Here is a 21,086-nt window from a genome sequence, read left to right as displayed (position 1 = left end):
TAATACAATTTTTATGAATATGAAATTTGGTACGTGCCAACCTATAACAAAATATTAATAAATTTTTTATAAAAAATAATGATCAAAATATCCTTTGAAACTTTTAGGGGTATTTTGGTTATTTTATTTTATTAAAAAAAAAATTTATATTTTTTGTTAGTGCGAGTTTAATAGAGGAATAGATATCCAAAATTAAGTATGAAAATAGTTTATAAAAAAAAACTTAAAAATAAAATAGTGTAGAGACGTGGCATTGTGATTGGGGCATCTTAGCCCTCTATTAGAAAATGGACGGTTGGATAAAGGGATGATAGAACTTCTATGATGTAGAGGGAACATAAAAAGTTTTTCCAAAAAAATAATCTGAAGGTTTCCTATTGTAGAATTAAAGTGCACCTTAAAAATCCATCGAAAAAAGCCATTTTGATATTGGTAAATCCTCTAATTGATCATCATAACATCGAGGTGAATGGATAGGAAAAAAATAAAAATAAAAAACAATTTGAGTCTTGAAAAATAGTAACACATTATCTAGCCGTTTATTTTTAAGATTTTCATTTGTTTATAGATCTACTTGTTTTAAACCATTATTGGAGTTTAAAATCTTATAATCAAAGATAAAAATGGATTCTCAAATTATCCTTTGAATTTTTTATACTAAAATGACATTGTATGATAAATTTTTGGAGGTGCACCTTACTGTGATTATTTAATACTGAAATCTTGTGGACACAACTACAGGCATAATTTTACTCATATAACCCCCCCCCCCCCCCCCCCCCCCCCCCTTCTCTTAAAAATGAAACAAAAATGTGTTCAACTCACACATCAACTAAAACATTGTAAATTGAAGAAATTATTTTATGTTTTTAATTTTATATTTTACATTTTTTATTTTCATTTTTTACCAATAATATCCGATCTTCCATATCCAAAATTCCTATGGAGATTTTGGATTTTGAAAATTGGAGGGCATAACAAACCCTTTGCTAGTGAGTCGTGGGATTTCGAATTTAAAATATGAAGATAAAAACTTCGGATTTTGAATATAAAAAAAACTAGACTTCCAAAACATGGAACTTTTGATAATTTTAGGCTTTTTAAGATCTAAAAATTTGATCCAAAATTTTACAGACTTCCGCCAAATAAATTTTGGATACTTAAGATTAGAAATATGGTTAATTTGGTCATTTCAAAATAAATAACCAAAAAATTTTGGTTAATTAAGTAAATAATAGTGAAATTTGGAAATATGCATGTAAGTTTCTCCAAAAAAAACCTTAAATATAATTTAACCTTTAGGGGTCAAGCCACTTACCATATTGTGCTCAAGAACCCAACAACTAAAATTGTAAAGTCATAGTAGTTCAAGGGTTGAATTAGGGCCAATCTTGTTAGTGATTAAAAAAAAACAAAGGTTTTCCATCCATGTACCTACTTTTTTTCACTTTGTTTAATTCCTAATCTACGATCCCTTCGGATATTCACAAAATGATTTCATGACTTTGAATCTTGAAGATTAAAAGTCCTTTAGTACCCCTTTTTGGCGTGGCCTTTTTTTTTTCCTCTCCATGTTGCCACTACTTCAGATTTTCAATCTTCGAACTAACCTATGACATCAGATCTTGAATATCCGAATTTATATTTATGAGGCATGACTTCAGATCTTCAAGTTCCTAAGTTATAAGTAATTTTTTATCTTCAAGATCCAAAATCATGTGGTTTTAAATCTGTGGCAAAAGGGGACAACTTCAGGTCTTTAGCATCTAAAGTTATAAAATAGTTTAATCACTTCCGATATGAAGTGGTGGCAATTTTGGAAATGAAATAAAAAGGAGAAAAGCAATAAGCACATAAGAACATTAAAATCAAATCATCACATGGATCCTCTTTTTAGAAATTTAAAAACGATCTAAAAAATTTCCAATCTTAAGGCCAGGTCCCATTTTCATCAGCTTTCTTTTATTACCAAAATTACCCCATGTTCTACGTTTGACCTTGAAGTGTCAAAATTGGGCAAGATTAGCACATATAATTTATGGTACGAAAAGAGCCAAGAAATTAAATCTGACATTCTTTCAATCTTGAAGCAAGTAAAATTTAGCAACTATAGAAAAAAACAGCGTAGTTGTAATATAATCCCAAAATAAGAAAAAACTTATTTTTTGAAAAAATAAACTCTCTACAAAAAATATCCCTGTCAATCACATATAAGCCTCTCCCTCTTAAACACAAATTAAAAAAAGAAAAAGTTTTTATAGAGTTGAGGCTCTAAACAATAAAATTAGAGCCAACCTAAAAAATTTCAGTAGAAGAGATTGTTTTGATGCCCCAATATCCTCAAATTGATCATCTCGACATCAAGATGCATGAACATGAGAAAAAATATAATTTCAAGTTTTGGAAATAGTGCATCTTGTAACACATTTTTGGACCATCAATTTTCAAAATTTTCAAGTTTTCATAGATATGCTCAATTTACACTATTTTTTAAGCTTTAATTTTTGTAACTAAAGATAAAAATATATTTAAAAGCTATCATAAAGATTTCTAGTATTAACCACATTTCTCGACGCTTTGAATGTTGGCTCTATACAAACCACACCACTAAAAAACCTTAAAAAAAAAAACAAAAAAAAAAACTCTCTCTATCTCTCTCTCTCTCTCTCTCTCTAACGTGATTGTCCCCTCTTGCTTTTCCTAAAATTTATCTTACTCTCTCTCTCCTAGATCCTCCTTTCTAGGATTTTTCTCAATGCACATCCATATATATATATATATATATATATATATATATATATATATTGGGTAATTTAATACATTCATATATATTTTTTTGGGGTAATTCAATGCGGAAGACAGACCCCTACCTATTTTTTCATTAGATTGAGGAGTTACATTTTGAAAGTGTTAATTGGAGCGTCCACTGTAGGAATGGATACCACATTCGCAAGTTCTATGTCCTATGCTTGAGGAGTTAACATTTGTGGTCTCTCGGCATCATGGTAAACACAACCAATTCTTTGGAGCCTTCGAAAGGTCAGCAAGGTTCGAGTGCCATGCAAATTTTTGAATTTTCGAAGATTTTTTTTACATGCAAACTAAATTGGGAAAACCCGTTCAAGGCATTTTTTATGGGTTTGCATTTTAGTTTGATTCTATAGTAGGAGTTAGAACTATTTGGGGTTTCTATAAAGACCCATTTGTAAAAGGCAAAAGTTTATATAAGGTTGCAATTTTAAAATGTAGAATTACAGATGCAATAAAAAAAGGTCGTTTTAATGTTGAAAAACTCTCTCATTGATCACCTCGACATCGAGATATACAAATAAGAAAAAAAAAGAAAATTTGAGTCTCAGAAATAGTGCATCTTGCAACACATTATCTAGACCGTCCATTTTCAAGATTTTCATATGTTTATAGATCTACTTGATTTTAACTATTTTTAGAGTTTAAAATTCTATAGTTAGATATGAAAATAGATTTTCAGATAATCTTAAGAATTTTTAACACCAAACTTACATGTTATGATAAAATGCCTTAATTTGGATTGTTTGAAGTTGCAACCTTATAGAAACCATAACCTTTGTAAAATGTTTGACTTACAATTGCCGCAATATAATGTACAAATAGAAAAAATAAATATTCTATAATTAGGATATATTACTTGTACTGCCAAATAAAACTTTATTCAATTATTGAATTCAAAACTTCAAATATTTATAATGCAACTAGGTTTATGTAAATAAATATAAATCCAGAACTTCTAATCTAAGAATGAATAAATTGTGCTGGGAAGACTTACTAAACTTTACCTAACGTCACGCTCTTAAAACTTAATAATATCTCCCATCCAATTACCACACCCATGACACACTTCTTAACCCATTGGCATTGCTGAATTTCACATATTAGGGTGTTCCCTAAGCAATACCCTCTAAAGAGTTAGGATTTGAGAGCATGAGCTAGGTCTAGGGTTTTTCTGAAACCTCTTAAGGCATACCACTATGAGCCACTACCCATCTATAACTTAGGCTGATGGTGATCACTTCCTTAGCCTAGGGTTGGTGTGCCACCATAGGAATCCTTGGGTGGGGTGTGCCACACTCTGAGAGAGAGAGAGAGAGAGAGAGAGAGAGAGAGAGAGAGAGAGAGAGAGAGAGAGAGAGAGAGAGAGAGAGAGAGAGAGAGAGAGAGAGAGAGAGAGAGAGAGAGAGAGAGAGAGAGAGAGAGAGAGAGAGAGAGAGAGAGAGAGAGAGGCTAGAAAATAAAATGAATGGAATAAGTGGTGAATCCCTTATTCATAGTTTTTCTAGGGTGACTATATTAATTAGAATTTAATTTTACCAATAGAAATTATTGATAATTTGTGATGTGAGTGAGAAAACCAATCTGAGCCATCCATCTAAAAAACCAGCTATCACAATTCAATGAGGTATTTTCGGATCCTTATTCTCTAAATTTTTTATCTATATCTACTTCTAGTTAAATTAGGATAAGATGGACTTCTAGGTAGGGGCCTAGTCCAAGTAGAAATCCTAATCTAGATAAGACTCCTAATACAATTACGACTTCTATTTTAACTAGAATTTTGATCTAAGTAGGAGTCCTAGTCTAAGTAGGAATTATAATCGAAATATGATTTATAATACAATTTCGACTTTTATTTCTATTTGAATTCTGATCTACATAAGAGTCATAGTCCATGTACGATTCATAATCAAAATATAACTCTTAATACAATTAAGAATTTTAAAATAAATGATGAATAAATAATAATTTAAATTTAATTAAGGGCGTTTCATCTTGTGTGAGGTGTGTAGTCCTTACAAGCCCCACATCCCACCTCTATGTGGTGTGGCCCTTATGAGTTCCACATCCCATCCTTATGTTGCCTACTCACTTGTAGGAGTTGGGTCCTTGGCCCCCGTATATGGATCACACTTAAAATATACCCCTACTAAATTGTAAAATATCAATGTTGCTCTCTTTGGGTGTTTATAGCATAAAATATTTTTTCACAAATTAAACAAATTCTAAAAAATCATATAATCATAATTAAAGCTGAAAACAATATTTTTTAAGTTCCAAAAAAAAAAAACACTCTTAGAAATACATCTAGGAGTGAATCGGTACCAATGGTAAAGAAAAGTAAATGTCAGGCACTCCGAGCTAGAAATTGTATTCTACAACTATCTTTTTAGACCAAACAACATAACCCATGACCCATATTCATGTTCAATGACTCATGATTAACCTATTAACGCTGACTAATAAATAGTGGAACCACAATTCTAGTATGTGGATTACATGTTCTCCTTAAGAGCAAGTCAGATGCACGTATTAACATAGTGCAATTGAGACTCTCTTTATTAATATATACATGTATCCCTCTACGCGTTTGTTTCCCACAAGGTGGTTGTCGTGGGTATATTCCGTGCAAAAACTTTTTGAGAATTATTTGCCTTACTCTCATAAGCCTACAACCGTAAACAGAATACCATAAATCTCTCTTGGATGGATTACAAACTGTTGTCAAGCATCACTTTGACCTTAACAATGGATGACCTTCCTAAAACCTTCATGATAGTGCATATGCCTAGGGGAAAAAATGGTTTTGGACATATGTCCCTGGTCACAGACTTTGGGTTAGTCAATCCATATACACTCCCATTGAATTGCACAATTCACTATATTTGTTATGTTTACATGCTCTCATGGTCTTAAACACCACATAACCTTAACATCCCTTGGAAGGTCCTATAACCACTCCATCTCATTGTCTCTCAAGCTCATCTCATGTACATAGTTGGCAAATATATTTGTCATTAATTCTTTAGTATTTATTATTAATTATTTAGTCAAGGATTTGCTAACACAACCTCTGTCAAGAGATAAGTTACCTCAATCTCTCCTGCTCAGATCTCATTGTTATGAAACCTAGCTTCTTAGTCATGCAAATCACTGCCTCATTATTATAAAAGATCCTCATATACAAATGCCTTACTGGATCAAATTTGAGCTAATTAAGGACTTATTTAACTAGATGGCTTCTTTTGTTGTAAGACAACAAGCTACATACTTTGACTCTATACTCGAGATGAGATTTTGTCATGGACTTCGAGTGGATTTGAGCGTGTCTCATAGCACTGCATATAAAGCTTCGCTATAATGCAATGGGTAATAACTCATTAGTTTGCGTGGAGGTTGAACATTCATACTTTTCCCTCTCATGGAATGAATTTCACCCGCCAAGCCAAAATGGAAAAACTCAATAGGCAGAGAAATTAATCAGAAGAAAAAGATTAATCAGAAAAAAGACGAATCAATTAATAGTGAAGTTGTTTTTTTATATATCACGAAAAAGATGGGTGGTTTAGTATCTCTGAGGAGTCTCTTAATTGTTCCAGAGCAACTAGAAAGAGATTATTTAACCAGAAAGAATTCAATTCAGGTGGAGGATAACTATCCAGAAGTTTTCCCAACTCCATTATGTATGATGGAATCATCAAAGATTTAATATTTTCTAACGCTGTATATAACTCACTAGAGACTCATGAAACAAAGAGAATATGTGTATGAACGAGATATCCAGGACTTTTTATTTGATTGATCAAATTAGGAATTTTTTTCTTCTTATTGATTGTCTATCACAATCACAACACCTAAAAACTTTCATTTTAAATTGAAAAGGATAAGAACAGAAAAAGAGAGACAAGAAATATGAGAGAGATCGATGGATAATAATGAAAGTAAAGAAACAAGAGCCAAAAAATACGAGAGAGAAAAAGAGAGAACAACATGGTGTACACCATTGATGTCAATTAACGGATTATCACCAACCATGTAAAAGGGTTTTCAATGGTTGCTTAGATGCACTGAGATACGAGAGTCACAATCTAACACCAAGAGTGTGTTTTTTTATAATTGCTTTCTGAAAGTTAGAACTTACCTATTACTCTAACATCAAGAGCGAGTTTTTTTTATAATTATTTTTTTGGAAGTTAGAACTTACCTATTACTGTTCAATTTTTTATATTCGATAAAAATGGTAAGGTAAATAAAAAACTTACCTATCATTGTTCATGGTCCGAACTTCATTATGTAAAAAAATTTCCGACGAAAAGGTCGGAACTTAGAAAAGGGAAGTTTATATCAAAAGTTCCCCGGTAAAATTGTGCCCTAGGTTTACTCAGCCGCTCACCAACCCACCCTGTCTTCGCAATTAGCCGCTCAGCAAAACAGCAGCTCCACTGCGAAGGTTCTCTCGCTCTCTCTTCCCAGTAAAGGCAGCCTCTCGCCCAGTACTATTCGCGGCCTTGCAACCTCAACAGGTACCTTCAATCAGTGAGTTCTCTGTTGATTTTGCATTTTTTTCTTCTTTTTTTCTTGCTGATTTCGGATTTCTCTGTTAACAACATTGTTCTCATGGTTTTTTTTGGTGAAAACCATATAAAAACATTTCTTGGGTTTAATCTACTTATTTTTGTATAATTGCCTATGTTTGAATGTAGTATTAAATTGGTTTAATAGTTTTCTATGTTGTAAATCGAGTTCTAAGGCAATGCAAAAGCTTTATTTCGTGATTTTTCTATGTTGTAAATCTAGATTCAGGGTTAACTGATTGTTTTGAGTGCTTGACATCAAGTTCCCTGACAATCTATCTGTATTAGAGTGCTGGTTGGTTGTCTGCATGATAAGATATTAGAGAGCTTGTTGGTTGTCTGCATGATAAGAATATGGATGAACAATCATTTGATAGTTTCGGTTCTTGTTGGAATCAATATACTTTATTCCAGACTGCTGTAATTTTGATTAGCTTGATTCACTGTGAGATTGCGACGTTAGCATCACCCTAGTTCAATATTGTTTTTATTGTGGAAACAATCCCATAAAAAATTGAAAAAATTGAATTAGATCTCCAAGAATGCTCAACCCTGAAACTCAAATTTGGACAAATGCAAAAGATTTAAATCTTTTGGAGCTCCAAATCGAATATTATTTAGAGAAGCCACTCCAAAAATAGTTTATTTGAAAAAGAGGATTAGAAAAAAAAAAGACTGACTTGATTCGGATATTCAGATTAGCTTGGGTAATCCGTCAAAAAAGTAGTTATGATTAGCTTGGGTAATTCATATTTTTCTTTATCTCTCCCCTCTACCTCCTCTCCTACTTGCTTGGTTCAAATCTCCACAAAAAACCATATGCTCTTCTCCTAAACTCATTCTCCAATTCAACTGCAGATTGTTTTGGTAATGGGGTTAGGCTTTGAACACCACCACTCTGATCCTTCACTCCCAAACCTATCAGACTATGAGACCACCATCCCCAACTTCTTCGAGTTCTGTGATACCAAGCACAACGACTATTGTCCATGCCATGACACCACGAGAGAGAAGAAATTTGACACCCATATGCTATTTTTCAAAGACTATTCTCATCAAATGAGTGTTATTGGTTTTAGTTTTGTAGGCCTTCTGTCAAGAAACTTTAGTTTCTGGGAATGGTCATAGTCAAATTTGGAAATTGGAACATGGTTTCCGGTTCATAATAAATGAGGATTTGGTTTCAGTGCTCTTATTGAACACTGATTTCCGAAGTGATCAACTTTCCTTTCATGGCTAATTAAAATGTTGTTTGTCGTTTTTTCATTATTTCTGTTTAACTAATCCATGTCACATCCTTATTTGAGAAATTGCTCGGATGTTGTTTGGATGACAATTCAATTTATCCATTAGCCATTTCAATGCCTTTTAGAAAATTATTACTGAGTTATTGAGAATATTATGCTCTCTTTTGTTATGCTTTATTTATGGTTCAATAGTACAGGGTGGTTATATTTCTGGTTGGGCACGTACATTTCCAACATTGTCTTTTTTTGCATCCTTGGGAACCTTTTGTGTGCTAAATGCTAAACAGTTCAGCGTGTTGAATTGTGGTCATTGCATTCTTATTCTGTTCTTTGAATTGTGGTCAAATGCTAAACAGTTTTGCATTCTCGTTGTTGTAGAACTTGGTTATTGGATTGTACTTTGAGCTTCCAATGATTACTAAAATTCATTGTGCTACTTTGTTCACAATTGTCGATTCTCTCCCATAGTTCTCTTTTGATTCTCATTAGTTACAATTAATGATTCTCATTAGTCACAATTCGTGATTTTTTGAAAACCTGTGAAGTTTAGTTGCTATTGCTTACTAGCTTGCTTGTTTTCATTCCTGAATTTGTTCTTCACTCAATGGTTTCATTTGTTCCAATTATTTATTTAAATTGCTTTGCTTTTTTTCTTTTTGAAATTGTTTGATATACAGCTATGATGTGGGTTCATGAAATCTGATATGTTTTTCTATGATACACTGCTACGTTGTGGGTTTGTGAATAAAATGTTGAATTTTAGTAGAATTGAGAATAATCTTACTTACCTTTTTGTTATTTTTTTTTTTTTTGGGTTTGTTCAGTTTTACTTAGCTCCAATTATGAATGTTGTAGCTACCATGCTCTTTTTGTTACCTTTCTATTTTTAATGAATAATGCTTATGGGTTCATGAATATAATTGGTTGGGACCAAACCAGGAACTTCTTAACTTCCTAGGAGGTTATCAAACACAGAAACTAGGAACTTCTTAACTTCCCAGGGAGGTTATCAAACATAGAAACCAAGAACTTCTTAAGTAACTTGTAATTTACAGTTCTTCAAGAACTTCGTGAGGAACTTCCAATTTACAGTTCATGAACTTGCTTTCAGTTATCAAACAGGCCCTTAGGGTTTCCTACTTTTGTCGTTGCGATTAGAGAGAGAGAATTTTTGGGTTTTTGGATTCACAAAAATTCACAGCTTTGAGGCGCTCATAACCCTTGGCCTCTGGGAGCAGTCAGAGACCTTCATTTCGATCAGCAGTCATGGTAATCTCTCTCTCTCCATCTGTGCTAGATCAGTCATGGACTGTCTCTCTATCTCTACCTGTATTGGAGAAGACCCAGTAACAATGAAAGTTTCTTTCTCTCTCTAATGTGTATTCATTTCTCCTTTTCTTTGTTAACAGGTGAAGTATTCCAGGGAGCCGGACAATCTAACTAAATGTAACACTCCAAATCTATAGATTATTTCTGCACTGGGTTCTATGATAAAAGTTTCATTTTGTAATTTCTTGGGGATTATATTATTTGTGAATTTGTTAATCTGCTCCCTCATGCTCTTATTTTCGGTCTTTCCATAAACTAGTGATGTATTTTCTAGTTAGGGTTTTAAGAATATTTTTTTTGTGATGTGGGTCATTGCTTTCTTGTTTCAGCTTGCAAGGCCAGAGGATCTGACCTGAGGGTTCACTTCAAGGTATTTAAATATTCTCTTTTTTTATTCTTGTGGTTTTCATTTGGTGATGTCCAGCTACGTTTGTGATCGAACAGTGTTTGTCGCAGCAAACTCTCTACTGTGATGAGTTTTTTGCTCTTATATTATTTTCTTTTGTATTTTATCTTGATTGCCCATAATGAGTTTGCTTTACTTATGTTGTTTGTTTGTATATTATTTCTCTGTATCACTTAGGTTGCATTTGTTATGGCTGAATTATTGAATATATTGAAGTTGAAAATGGCAGCTGTGTGGTTCCAATTGTTGTATACTTGACTAGATTGAAATTGTGTACCATTTTAAATAAACAAAAAAGTAAAAAAGGACTATAGTTGAAAATGATTCGTTGTTCTGGTGGGATATGAAGAGTGCTAATTTTGTTTGAGTCTGGGACTATGTAGCAAGTGTACACCACACTCTTAAGTGCTACTTTTTTGCTCACCCCTTGTTCTTTCTATTTCCTTTTTGCTTCATCTAGTTGTTGGATGTTTCCAAAAATTGTTTTGTTCTTGTAAACTTAAGGGAAAAAAGCTGAGGTCTGTACTTTTCTCCTCTGTGCTGGCCTCTCGTAAACTTCAGGGAAATTATTTTCACCATTATTGGGTGAACCTTTGTAAACTATACTTGTGAATAAAGGTTTAAGAAATATTGTGAAATTATAATTACTAATATAGGTTTGTCTCTTTGATGTGAATAACTCGATCGCGGTTCATAGATATAGTTATCTACTGAGATTTATGGCTGTGACTGCGTTTGCATCACTACTTTGTTGTCAACTTGAATAATTAAACATATTATCATCACTTGTATCCAAAATTTAATCATTAGACACATTTGATAACTCTTCAAAAGATGTTTGATTCTGCCTTAACTGTTTTTGGTACTCTTTTAATCAGGTCTTTGGGATAAACCTTTGTGGGATAGGACTGTGAAGAAGGGTATCAATAACACAGTGCTAAATGATTGATATTTTGATAGAATATTATCGAAGATATTTTTTATCCAAAATTATAGTTTCAATACTAAGACTTAATAAAAACCGATTGGATTGATATGTTGGAAATGGCTGCTATGGTGTTCCGATTGTTATATACTTGACTAGATTCAAATTGTGTGCCATTCTAAAAAAATAAAAGGAGTAAAAATGTACTTTAGTTGAAAATGGTTTGTTGTTCTTGTTGGATGTGAAGAGTGGTAATTTTGTGTTAGTCTAGGACTAAGTGCAATGTTCTTGCTCACCCATTCTTCTTTCTATTTCCTTGAAAAATCAACTAGTTGGATCTTTCAAAAAATCATTTTGTTGTTCTTGTATCTTTGCATGCCATTTGTGAGTTAAGATCTGATTGCGTAACCTGAGGGAAAAAAACAGAGGTCTGTACTTTTCTCCTCTGAGCTGGCCTCTCGTAGACTTTAGGGAAATTATTTGCACCATTATTGGGTGAACCTTTGTAAATTATACTTGTGAATAAAGGTTCAATAAATGTTGTGACATTATAATTGCTAATATAAGTTTGTCTTTCTGATGTGAATCACTCGATCTCGGTTCATAGATATGGTTATCTACAGAGACTAATGGCTGTGACTGAGTTTGCATCACTACTTTGTTGTCAACTTGAATAATTCAACATATTATCATCACTTGTATCCAAAATTTAATCATTAGACACATTTGATAGCTCTTCAAAAGATGTTTAATTTGCCCTAAATGTTTTTGGTACTCTTTTAATCAGGTCCTTGGATAAACCTTTGTGGGATATGACTGTGAACATGGGTATCATTAACACTGTGCTAAATGGTTGATTTTCTCATGGAATATTATCGAAGATATTTTTTTATCCAAAATTCTAATTTCAATACTAAGACGTAATAAAAACCGATCAGACTTATAAGTTGGAAATGGCTGCTATGGGGTTTCGATTGTTATATACTTGACTAGATTCAAATTGTGTGCCATTCTAAAAAAAGGAAAGAAGTAAAAATGTACTTTAGTTGAAAATGGTTTGTTGTTCTGGTTGGATGTGAAGAGTGGTAATTTTGTTCGCGTCTGGGACTATGTAGCTAGTGCACGCGACACTCTTAGTGCAACGTTCTTTCTCACCCATTCTTCTTTCTGTTTCCTTGAAGCGTCATCTAGTTGGATGTTTCAGAAAATCATTTTGTTGTTCTTGTGGATCTTTGCATGCCATTTGTGAGTTAAGATCTGATTGTGTAACCTGAGGGAAAAAAGCAGAGGTCTGTACTTTTTTCCTCTGAGCTGGCGTCTCGTAAACTTCAGGGAAATTATTTGCACCATTATCGGGTGAACCTTTGTAAACTATACTTGTGAATAAAGGTTCAATAAATGTTGTGACATTATAATTGCTAATACAAATTTGTCTTTCTTTTGTGAATCACTCGAGCTCGACACATTTGATAGCTTTTCAAAAGACGTTTGATTTGGCCTTAAATGTTTTTAGTACTCTTTTAATAAGGTCCTTGGGATAAACCTTTTTGGGATGGGATTGTGAACATGGGTATCAATAACGCAGTGCTAAATGATTGATGTTTTCATGGAATATTATCGAAGATATTTTTTTATCCCAAATTATAATTTCAATACTGCGACTTAATAAAAACCGATTGGATTGGTAAGTTGGAAATGTCTCCTGTGGGGTTTCGATTGCCTTTTTCCTTATTTGACCCATTAGAAAAAAGTGTTTGCTGTTGCTCCAATCAGATATCAGAGTGTTGTATAAATTTTATGGCTGTGCTGCTGTCTCAATTGTACATTTAAAGAGATCTTTACTACATTTTCTGCTATATTTTATGTAGGCTTCAGATTTTGTATAAATTTTATGTAGGCTCCAGATTTTGTTTCACTGTGCTCCTAGGAAAGATCTTTACCACGTTTTCTGCTATATTTTTAAATATTCGAGAACAGAAAAAAAGCTGCTGTATTGCATGTATATTCTAGAAGTTCATTAGTGTGATATCATCTAAATAGTGCGAGTTTGGAAAATATTGATCGATAACTTTATTGTTGAGGGTAAAAAGTTGACTGTGATTATGTAGGCTCCATAATTTCTTTCATTGTCTTCCCCGAAGAGATCTTTACCGTGATTTCTGTTGTATTTTGACATCGTATTTTATATATATACTAGAGGTCTTATGAGTGCCATGTGTTTGTGATAATTTTTCAAAGAAAAACTGGAAATTGAATTTATTGGAAGAAGCTTATGGTAATTTGTGTGATATCAGGATCAACGTATTAGGGTTTTTACTCATGGTGTAACTTGTTTCTCTCCGGAACACTAGGGAAACCGCATTTGCTATCAGGAAGCTCCCATTGGTCAAGGCTAAGAGGTATCTGGAGGACGTTCTTACCCACAAGCAGGCCATCCCTTTCCGGCGCTTTTGTGGAGGTGTTGGGCGCACTGCTCAAGCAAAGAACCGCCATCCAAATGGACAAGGGCGGTGGCCTGTCAAGTCTGCCAAGTTCATCTTGAGCTTGCTCAAGAGTGCTGAGAGCAATGTTGATGTATGCAATCCTCTCTCTCTCTCTCTCTCTCTCTCACACACACACACACAAAGATGCCTGCTATCAATCAGGCTTCTTTGTCTTTCATCACACATCATATCTCTCATATTCAGGCCTCTACGTTCTTCTCCCTAACTATGCTCCTTATATATCTTCCCTAATAATTCCGCATCCATGCTTGCTTGTTTTATAGCCTTTATTGGATTTTACTTGGTTACAAACTCAAGCCTTGATCTCTCAGCTTATATATTGTATTGGTTTTTTTGCATTTGAATTTTATAGGTGAAGGGCTTGGATGTGGATACACTATTCATTTCGCATATTCAGGTGAATCAGGCCCAGAAGCAGAGGCGACGAACTTATCGTGCCCATGGAAGAATCAACTGTAAGTTTCCTATCCTTTAATTTTATATCCTTGATTCTTTGTTTCTTCCGGTGCGGAGAGGGATTGTTGTGTTGAGCAAGGTTGAATTCTTTTTGATGAGCAGCTTACATGTCCTCCCCCTGTCATATTGAGTTGATATTGTCCGAAAAGGAGGCACCTGTCAAGAAAGAGGTAATCATCCTTTTGAAGGAGCTTCTACTGAGCTTAATGACATGGATTCTAAGAAAGACGATATGTATGCAACATCTGGAGAATGTGTATGTGTGTTTTTTTTTTTGAAATTTTGATGGGTTGTATTGATCATTGCAGGCTGAAACCCAAGTGGTGCCCAAGAGAACGAGGAAATCTCAAGCTCTTCGTAGTGGGGCTTCATCTTAAAGATTTGCAGAGTAAGAGAGATTGGTATCGCAGCAACTTGGAGATTTACTGAGAGAGAGATTGGCATCTTTTTCCTTCTATTTGAATGCTCATGTTTTTGCTTCATCTTAAACATTTCTTAAAGAAATTTGTGGTTGTATTAGGACCAACAATCAATCAACCCCATTTGGGGAGAGATTTTCTTGCTTGAGTTGGCTAGTTTGAGCCTTAGATCATATTTGGGTCATTGTTTTGGATGTCTTTGTTTGTGGACACCCATGTCCTTATATTGCAAGCATTAGTTCCTATGAAAGTGTTTTAGAACTTTTGTTAGTAATGTGATTTTTTCATAACCTACTCTGTTAGGCATCCCCTACCCAATGTTGGCAGCTTCGCTTTGGCCGAGGAGGGGCCGTGCCGAAATCTTTCTATTTTCGGCCTAGTCTGAGGCAAAGCTCTAGTGCATCCCGTTTCAGCCCACTTCGGTTCGATTCGGGCTCTTCAGCTGAAGTACAAAATTGTATTAAAAAAAAAAAACAATTATGTGTTCGGTCTGCTTCCGTGTGATTCGGCCTCGTTGGTTGAAGCTCCAGCCTAGATAATCGCGATTATTTTGGATGTGAAAAAAAGAGTGAAACAATTCTTTTCAGCTTAGATAATCGTGATTATGTTGGATTTGAAAAAAAGAGCGAAACAATTCTATTAATACAGGGTATAATCTTATAATTATAAAATTAGTTCACTATATATTGAATGTCAAAACCAGGTGTGAGAATGGCATTGGATACTTGTAACTAATGTCTTATCATCTAGGCAGTCACATTCTTTCCTGGTGCTTTAGATCTTTGGTAAACCAAATAGGATTGGCTGAATTAGGTTATATAGGTTGGCCAAATGTGTGAGAATCAATGTTTTAAAACCCAGCGATTTTCCAAGTGGAGGAGACGTGGTCAGAATTGAATTGGTTTTGGGATGTTAAGAGGTTCATTTTAAGTTTACAGATGCTATTAGGTTCTTATAAATTTCTATTTTATATTTTTAATAATTTTCTAAATCATTTATTCGGATCGATCCAAATCAACGATCTAGTGATTTGACTTAGATTTGAGGAGATTTGTTTTAGATTCGAGGGTGAATGGTCCTCCCCATTGTTCTGACTATTGAAACAGTGGTGAGACTAATGTAATAAAACACAATTTTGTTTAATCAAGTGATTCTAGTATTGCTCAACCATGGTGGAATCAGGATTCAGTTTTGACCCAACATTTTTTAAATTTTTGGATACTTAGCTTGCCAATATTAGAATGTGTTTCTTAAATGCTCCATGGAAAAAATTTATTTAAGGCTGCATCCTTTTTCAAAAAAGGTTGCAGTAATCTAGACCATTCATTTTATGTGGATGGTGTAAATCTGACACTATCTTAAAACATGTATCAAATCTGCACAATCCAACTAAAATATACAATGTAGAGCATCACAACCTTCTACAAATAAAGTATCTACAAATAAAGTAGCTAACTTTATATAAACTACACCCTCTACTGGTTAAGCTTGTGTCGGTGTATTCAGAAAAAGCTGACTAGGGTTTGTTCTGTTTCAAAGAACAGTTACATTTAGTTGTCTAAGCTGAGAGTAGATTAGAGTTTGTTAAAGATGTATAAAGGAGAGAGGATGGAGAGATTGCAGTTTGAGACCGTATAATGAACATTTATTCTTTGAGAAGAAAAAAATAGTAGTATCAAGAGGTAAATTAAAGAAGGTATTAGGTGATACTTGATATCTGAGAGCCTGTCCCTCATAATAATACCGAGAGCCTGTCCCCCAATGACTTAAAGGCCACCCCCCAGCCCCCATTTTGGTCTGCCCTCACCGGCACGAACCCGACTGCCCTCCACCTTTTCTCTTCCTCCTCATAAACCTTGAGTGCATTCATGCACGGCTCCAACTCATAAAGTTCGCACCTGTTAACTACTACCACCAGCGGCTGTGACCTCGGCAATGGTCGTCCATCAGACCCTGTTGGGATTGGCCTGTCGCCGAGCATACCCTCCACGAGTACCCACTCGTTCATCTCAGGGTCGTAGAATTCACCACATTTTAAGTCATCTCTGTTCACTCCCTCTCCTCTGACGACGTAAAATTTCGAGTTCATGAAGAACCCTAAGCAATGTGTACGTTTTATGTGCATAGGTGGGAGCGGTCTCCATGTGCGTGTCTCAGGGTCGTATTGCTCAGCTGAGTTCATTGGCACACGGGCAGTCAAAGAGCTGGTGACATAAGCGCACCCACCGGCCACAAAGGCACATGAACCCGAGTTGGCCGAGGCGAAGAGACTGCGTTTTGAGAGCATTTTGGGCCCCTGAAACCAGTGGTTGCCCCGAGTTCAAAGCGCCATACGGTTGGGCCTTCAGGGTCAAGGCTTGAGACTAAAAGGTGGCTTTCAGCACAAGTGGATTCCTTATCACCATCATAAAAGCGGTTGTTGCTCGGGAAGTGGGGGAGGCGGAAGCCGCGGCGGCGGCAGGGGCCCCAGTCAGGGGAAAAGGCAAACCAGCAGGAACCACCTCCAGCGCTCATGAAGACTATGGGATGGCATAGGTCATGGGCTTGGCGGGTGCGGTAGAGATCTCCAGACTCAAGTAGGGTGCGGTGGCGGCGATTGAGACAACGGAGGGTGGGGTGATCGAAGAAGGGGGTGCGGGCCAGAATCAAAAGCAAAACTTCATCGGTGAGAGGGGGAAGGTAAGAGGAGTAATATGTATCTTGGGGTTCTTCTTCTTTGGCACTGTCGGAAGTGGCGGACTCCGGTGGCATAGAGCACCTTTCTACCATCTCTTATAGGTTATCCTTGAGAAATAATTAAGTAAGATAGCAACAAGGGCCAAGGGAGAGCTTCTCTTCTCACCCGCTTTCTTTTTCATCCTGCCACAGCTGTGTAAGGGAAGGTGGCTCTTAAATGACAAGTAGAGCTTACTAACAAGGATTTCTATCAAAGAGTTAGATGATGCTATAATATAAACAAATTAATTTTTGTGTTGATTTTTTTTTTTTTTAACTTTTAACTCTAGTGGAATAAGTTACTTAGATTCATCAGAGTAACTCAGCTTAGGCAAAGGATGATTTCCTTGCCCGAGTCAATTTTCTAAACACAGAGTTAAAATATCATTCAAGAGCTCAAATTATCCTACAAAATCATTTATGGGCTCAAAAGATCTCATTTTCTATTGCTAGATCACTTCTCAAGTTTAACTTAATAAAGGTACTTTCCAAAAAAATAGGTCAAAAATTCCTAAATTACCATAATTAGGGTTAGGAACCTTGAACAAATTTGGTAATTTTGTCCAACTTAAGTGACTCAGGATAAATTACCATAGTAGCCCATGGCATTCAAGTTGAGAATAATTTTTTTATTGAAACATCTAAGTTCCATATTGCTAATATTGAACAATTATGAGTATTTTTGTGATTTGATAGTTCCTTGCTATAAGAACTTAGAAGTGTTTCATTATTTAGCTCGAGACACTTGAGGAAAACCAAATTACGAAAATTCCCCTATTGTTTAGGGATCCAATACTGAGTAGAAGTAATTTTGGAAATTTGAATGAGGGAAATGAAAGCTACAAAGTAAACTTGGGCGGGTGTATCTGTGGTTTATGGTACATGTCGACACACCAAGACATGACACATACGTCAGACGCTTCACCTTAACTCTTGAGATATCCATATGAAAGTAATTAATATCGCTTCAAAGCACTTACTTTTCCTTCTAAATAATTGACATACCATGCTTGAAAGGCCAATTTTAAGTTTAGTATTTCTGACAAGTGATAGATGTGTTAGACATTGAAAAGGTAACCATTTCTTTTTAACATAGCCACAAAGTATGGGTCACACCCACATCATCTATGCACTTCCTCCTCCCACACAACAACATAACATAGCACTGGTTCCCCTCCAACTTTCATCAAGTTTCTCTGTAGCAATAAGTAGAGTTAGGGATACAACCAAAGATACAACAAGCAAGGACACAACTTGGCATTTCCCAAAATCAATGATACATACTTATAAAGTACAATACATAGTAAATAATTTTGAAATATATAGTACATCTTGTTTCAATACGCAATAGGAAAATTGTTGTATGCATCGGGGGACTCATTCCCACATTTGCATCCCCCGAGGCATAAAGCATACATCTAAAAGATGGATGCAAATGGGTGGTTCTAAAAAAAGTTAAAACTAATAGTCTAAATATTTTCTTAAGAAAATTATCATTCCCAGTTTTAAAATTTATTTATTTATACATATTCATGATCTTCCTTGATAGAGAAGATTAGAGGAACAGTAGCCGATACCAAATAGTTGAGATAAGGCTTGGATGATGATGACCTCTGTGTTAGAGACTATTTATTCCTTAAGAGTCAGTTCCAAAATCTAGGATTTCTAAGAAGGGACTCATTAGTCCTAGGACCCATAGAAACTGTGCATGGAGTACTAATATATAATGCATCTTTATTGTATTAATATTGTAATTTTTTCCTTTTTTTATAACTTACCATTAGATTTTCATTAGCTTGTGTAACGATATACTATTGTGAGTGTAGATCTAGAAAATGTGTACTTGGGAACAAAAGCTGGACAAAGGCATAATATGTGAACAATATCATGGCAAAATTATTAAAGTGGGAACATTGCAAACTTCCTCGTGCACACCCCTAGTTATTTTTTTCATCATTGGTAGTTTTCTTCTGAGTCCCCAACTATAACTCTATTGCTCTGCCAAGTTATTGTGAATGGATCTAAATTGAAGTATTATTAGTCTTCTAGGGTTTTACTACTCCAGCACCTTTTAGGAGCAAGGAACCTACCCATGATCTTAAAAATTGAAAGCCATCATGCATGCATTTACGATCCATGTGATTGTATTGATACTACTGAAAAGCGTTCTATTTGCTCGTAGCTCCCGTTTGATAGCAAGTCTGGGTTTTCATTTTCCTTGTGATAGACTCGGAAGAGGGGGAACATGTCGAGTCCTCTTCAAGACATTAAGAATGCTCACTGAATGAGCAATTCAATAACAGAAACAGATCTCGGATCTAATCGATATTGGCAAGTTCCATATGAAGTATTCCGGCGATCCCCACGATCCGAGTCCGAGCCGTTCGAAATCAGATTCACCTAGGAAACCCACCTCAAGACATGACCAAAAGCTTCAAAAGTATGATGAACTACAAGCAGTTACCTACACCTTTACACCCATTCCCTAAAAATTAACCACCCACAATCAAACACTCCAGAGGGGAGGAGACATGACATAACATGGAAGACAATTATTGTAAGCCACTCCTAATACCACAAAGAGTACAACAGAGAAGTGTAAGTAATATTACAAATGGCAAGTTCTACTCCAAGATACATCAATACTCTCCACCCTTGAATAGAAACCAACATTTTAAGGAACTATAGGTCTCTTGACTCCCATCTCAGATCCCTCGGTAAACACAAAACACCCCACATCTATAAAACCGAAGTTGTTGTTTTGAAATACACTCGAGTATTTTTTAAACAAAAAATACTAACATCCCTTGCTCTCAAATCACTTCTTGCGTGATAGTAAATTTACTATCGTGCAAACGCGCTCAGATGCCTAACAAAACAATTTTGTCCCTAATATCTCTGCTCACTTTTAATAGCCATCCAATCACCAGACCTACAAAGGGACCTACAAAGCGCCTCATCCCTAATCCCCTCTACCCAATATACAACTCACCATCTCATTCACACGAGTTATTCATTCTCCAAGACCACAATGGCCACTTACCTGAAATTGCCCTATTCATCTTCTTATCCTACCCTGCACAAAAATGCCCCCATTTACCAATATGGAATTACAATCACTTGTAATCTTCAATTAAGAAATTTATTCTAGCCTCTCTAACTTCGCTCATAGTGATTGGCCACCAGGAAATAGCAAATCCCACATTTGTTGAACCACCTTCGATTCATATCCCTCCACAAAACAGTAACCAACCGAACTATTTCCTGGTCAAGGTCATTGAACTGAAACGATTCAAGCAGAACATAAGGATGGGCAAAAGGTGTGGCCTCCTTAAGTGGCAGAGCTGAGCTATTTGATTCAGATGTTAAATCCTCAAGTGATCCTAGACTTTAGTTGAGGTACAAGTAGTGCGCCACCATGACCCCAACCCCATTCTCATTCTCAACATCAATATGATATTGGAAATAATATAGAGCAAAAGTTAGATTGAAATGAAAGTAAGGTGATAGCCATCTAGACAAGGAAAGTTTAATTGAGATGAGAAGGAGGGATAATTTTTTTTTTCTTTTTTTTAAATCTCTCCAAAGGGATCGGTGATTACTTGCAGAAGATGTATGACGAAAAGTTTGTTTTTTATTCAGATTTCTCCAAAGAAACTGGTGATTACTTGCAGGAGAGGTATGGAAAAAGTGGGTCAAA

The 21,086-nt window shown here is 35.2% G+C and overlaps 1 protein-coding gene, 3 non-coding genes and 1 pseudogene across 4 annotated transcripts; 4 read left to right on the top strand and 1 right to left on the bottom strand.

Annotated features, from left to right (window-relative positions):
• Window positions 1–6,367: 6,367 nt before the first annotated feature.
• Window positions 6,368–14,921, top strand: LOC18438152 (large ribosomal subunit protein uL22). Its single transcript, XM_088870236.1, has 8 exons — window positions 6,368–6,454; window positions 7,230–7,334; window positions 10,042–10,078; window positions 10,291–10,331; window positions 13,636–13,866; window positions 14,149–14,251; window positions 14,355–14,422; window positions 14,561–14,921. The coding sequence occupies exons 1-8, from the start codon at window positions 6,368–6,370 to the stop codon at window positions 14,627–14,629; spliced, it is 741 nt and encodes a 246-aa protein (XP_088726362.1). The 3' UTR covers window positions 14,630–14,921.
• LOC148781592 (small nucleolar RNA snoR74) lies at window positions 10,874–11,008 on the top strand. The gene has a single exon (XR_016058703.1). It is a non-coding gene; the product is annotated as a small nucleolar RNA snoR74 (small nucleolar RNA).
• On the top strand, window positions 11,709–11,843 carry LOC148781591 (small nucleolar RNA snoR74). The gene has a single exon (XR_016058686.1). It is a non-coding gene; the product is annotated as a small nucleolar RNA snoR74 (small nucleolar RNA).
• On the top strand, window positions 12,570–12,704 carry LOC148781590 (small nucleolar RNA snoR74). Its single transcript, XR_016058689.1, has one exon. It is a non-coding gene; the product is annotated as a small nucleolar RNA snoR74 (small nucleolar RNA).
• Window positions 14,922–16,403: 1,482 nt separating the features above from the next.
• LOC110007616 (F-box/kelch-repeat protein At3g27150-like) lies at window positions 16,404–17,440 on the bottom strand (annotated as a pseudogene).
• Between the last annotated feature and the right edge of the window lie 3,646 nt (window positions 17,441–21,086).

The sequence above is a fragment of the Amborella trichopoda genome, chromosome 6 (assembly GCF_054954075.1).
Source record: "Amborella trichopoda isolate Santa Cruz 75 chromosome 6, AtrichopodaSantaCruz75HAP2 v2.0, whole genome shotgun sequence".
Classification (NCBI taxonomy): Eukaryota; Viridiplantae; Streptophyta; class Magnoliopsida; order Amborellales; family Amborellaceae; genus Amborella; species Amborella trichopoda.
The sequence above is the reverse complement of the archived record's forward strand: the minus strand, read 5'-3'. Positions and strand labels throughout refer to the sequence as shown.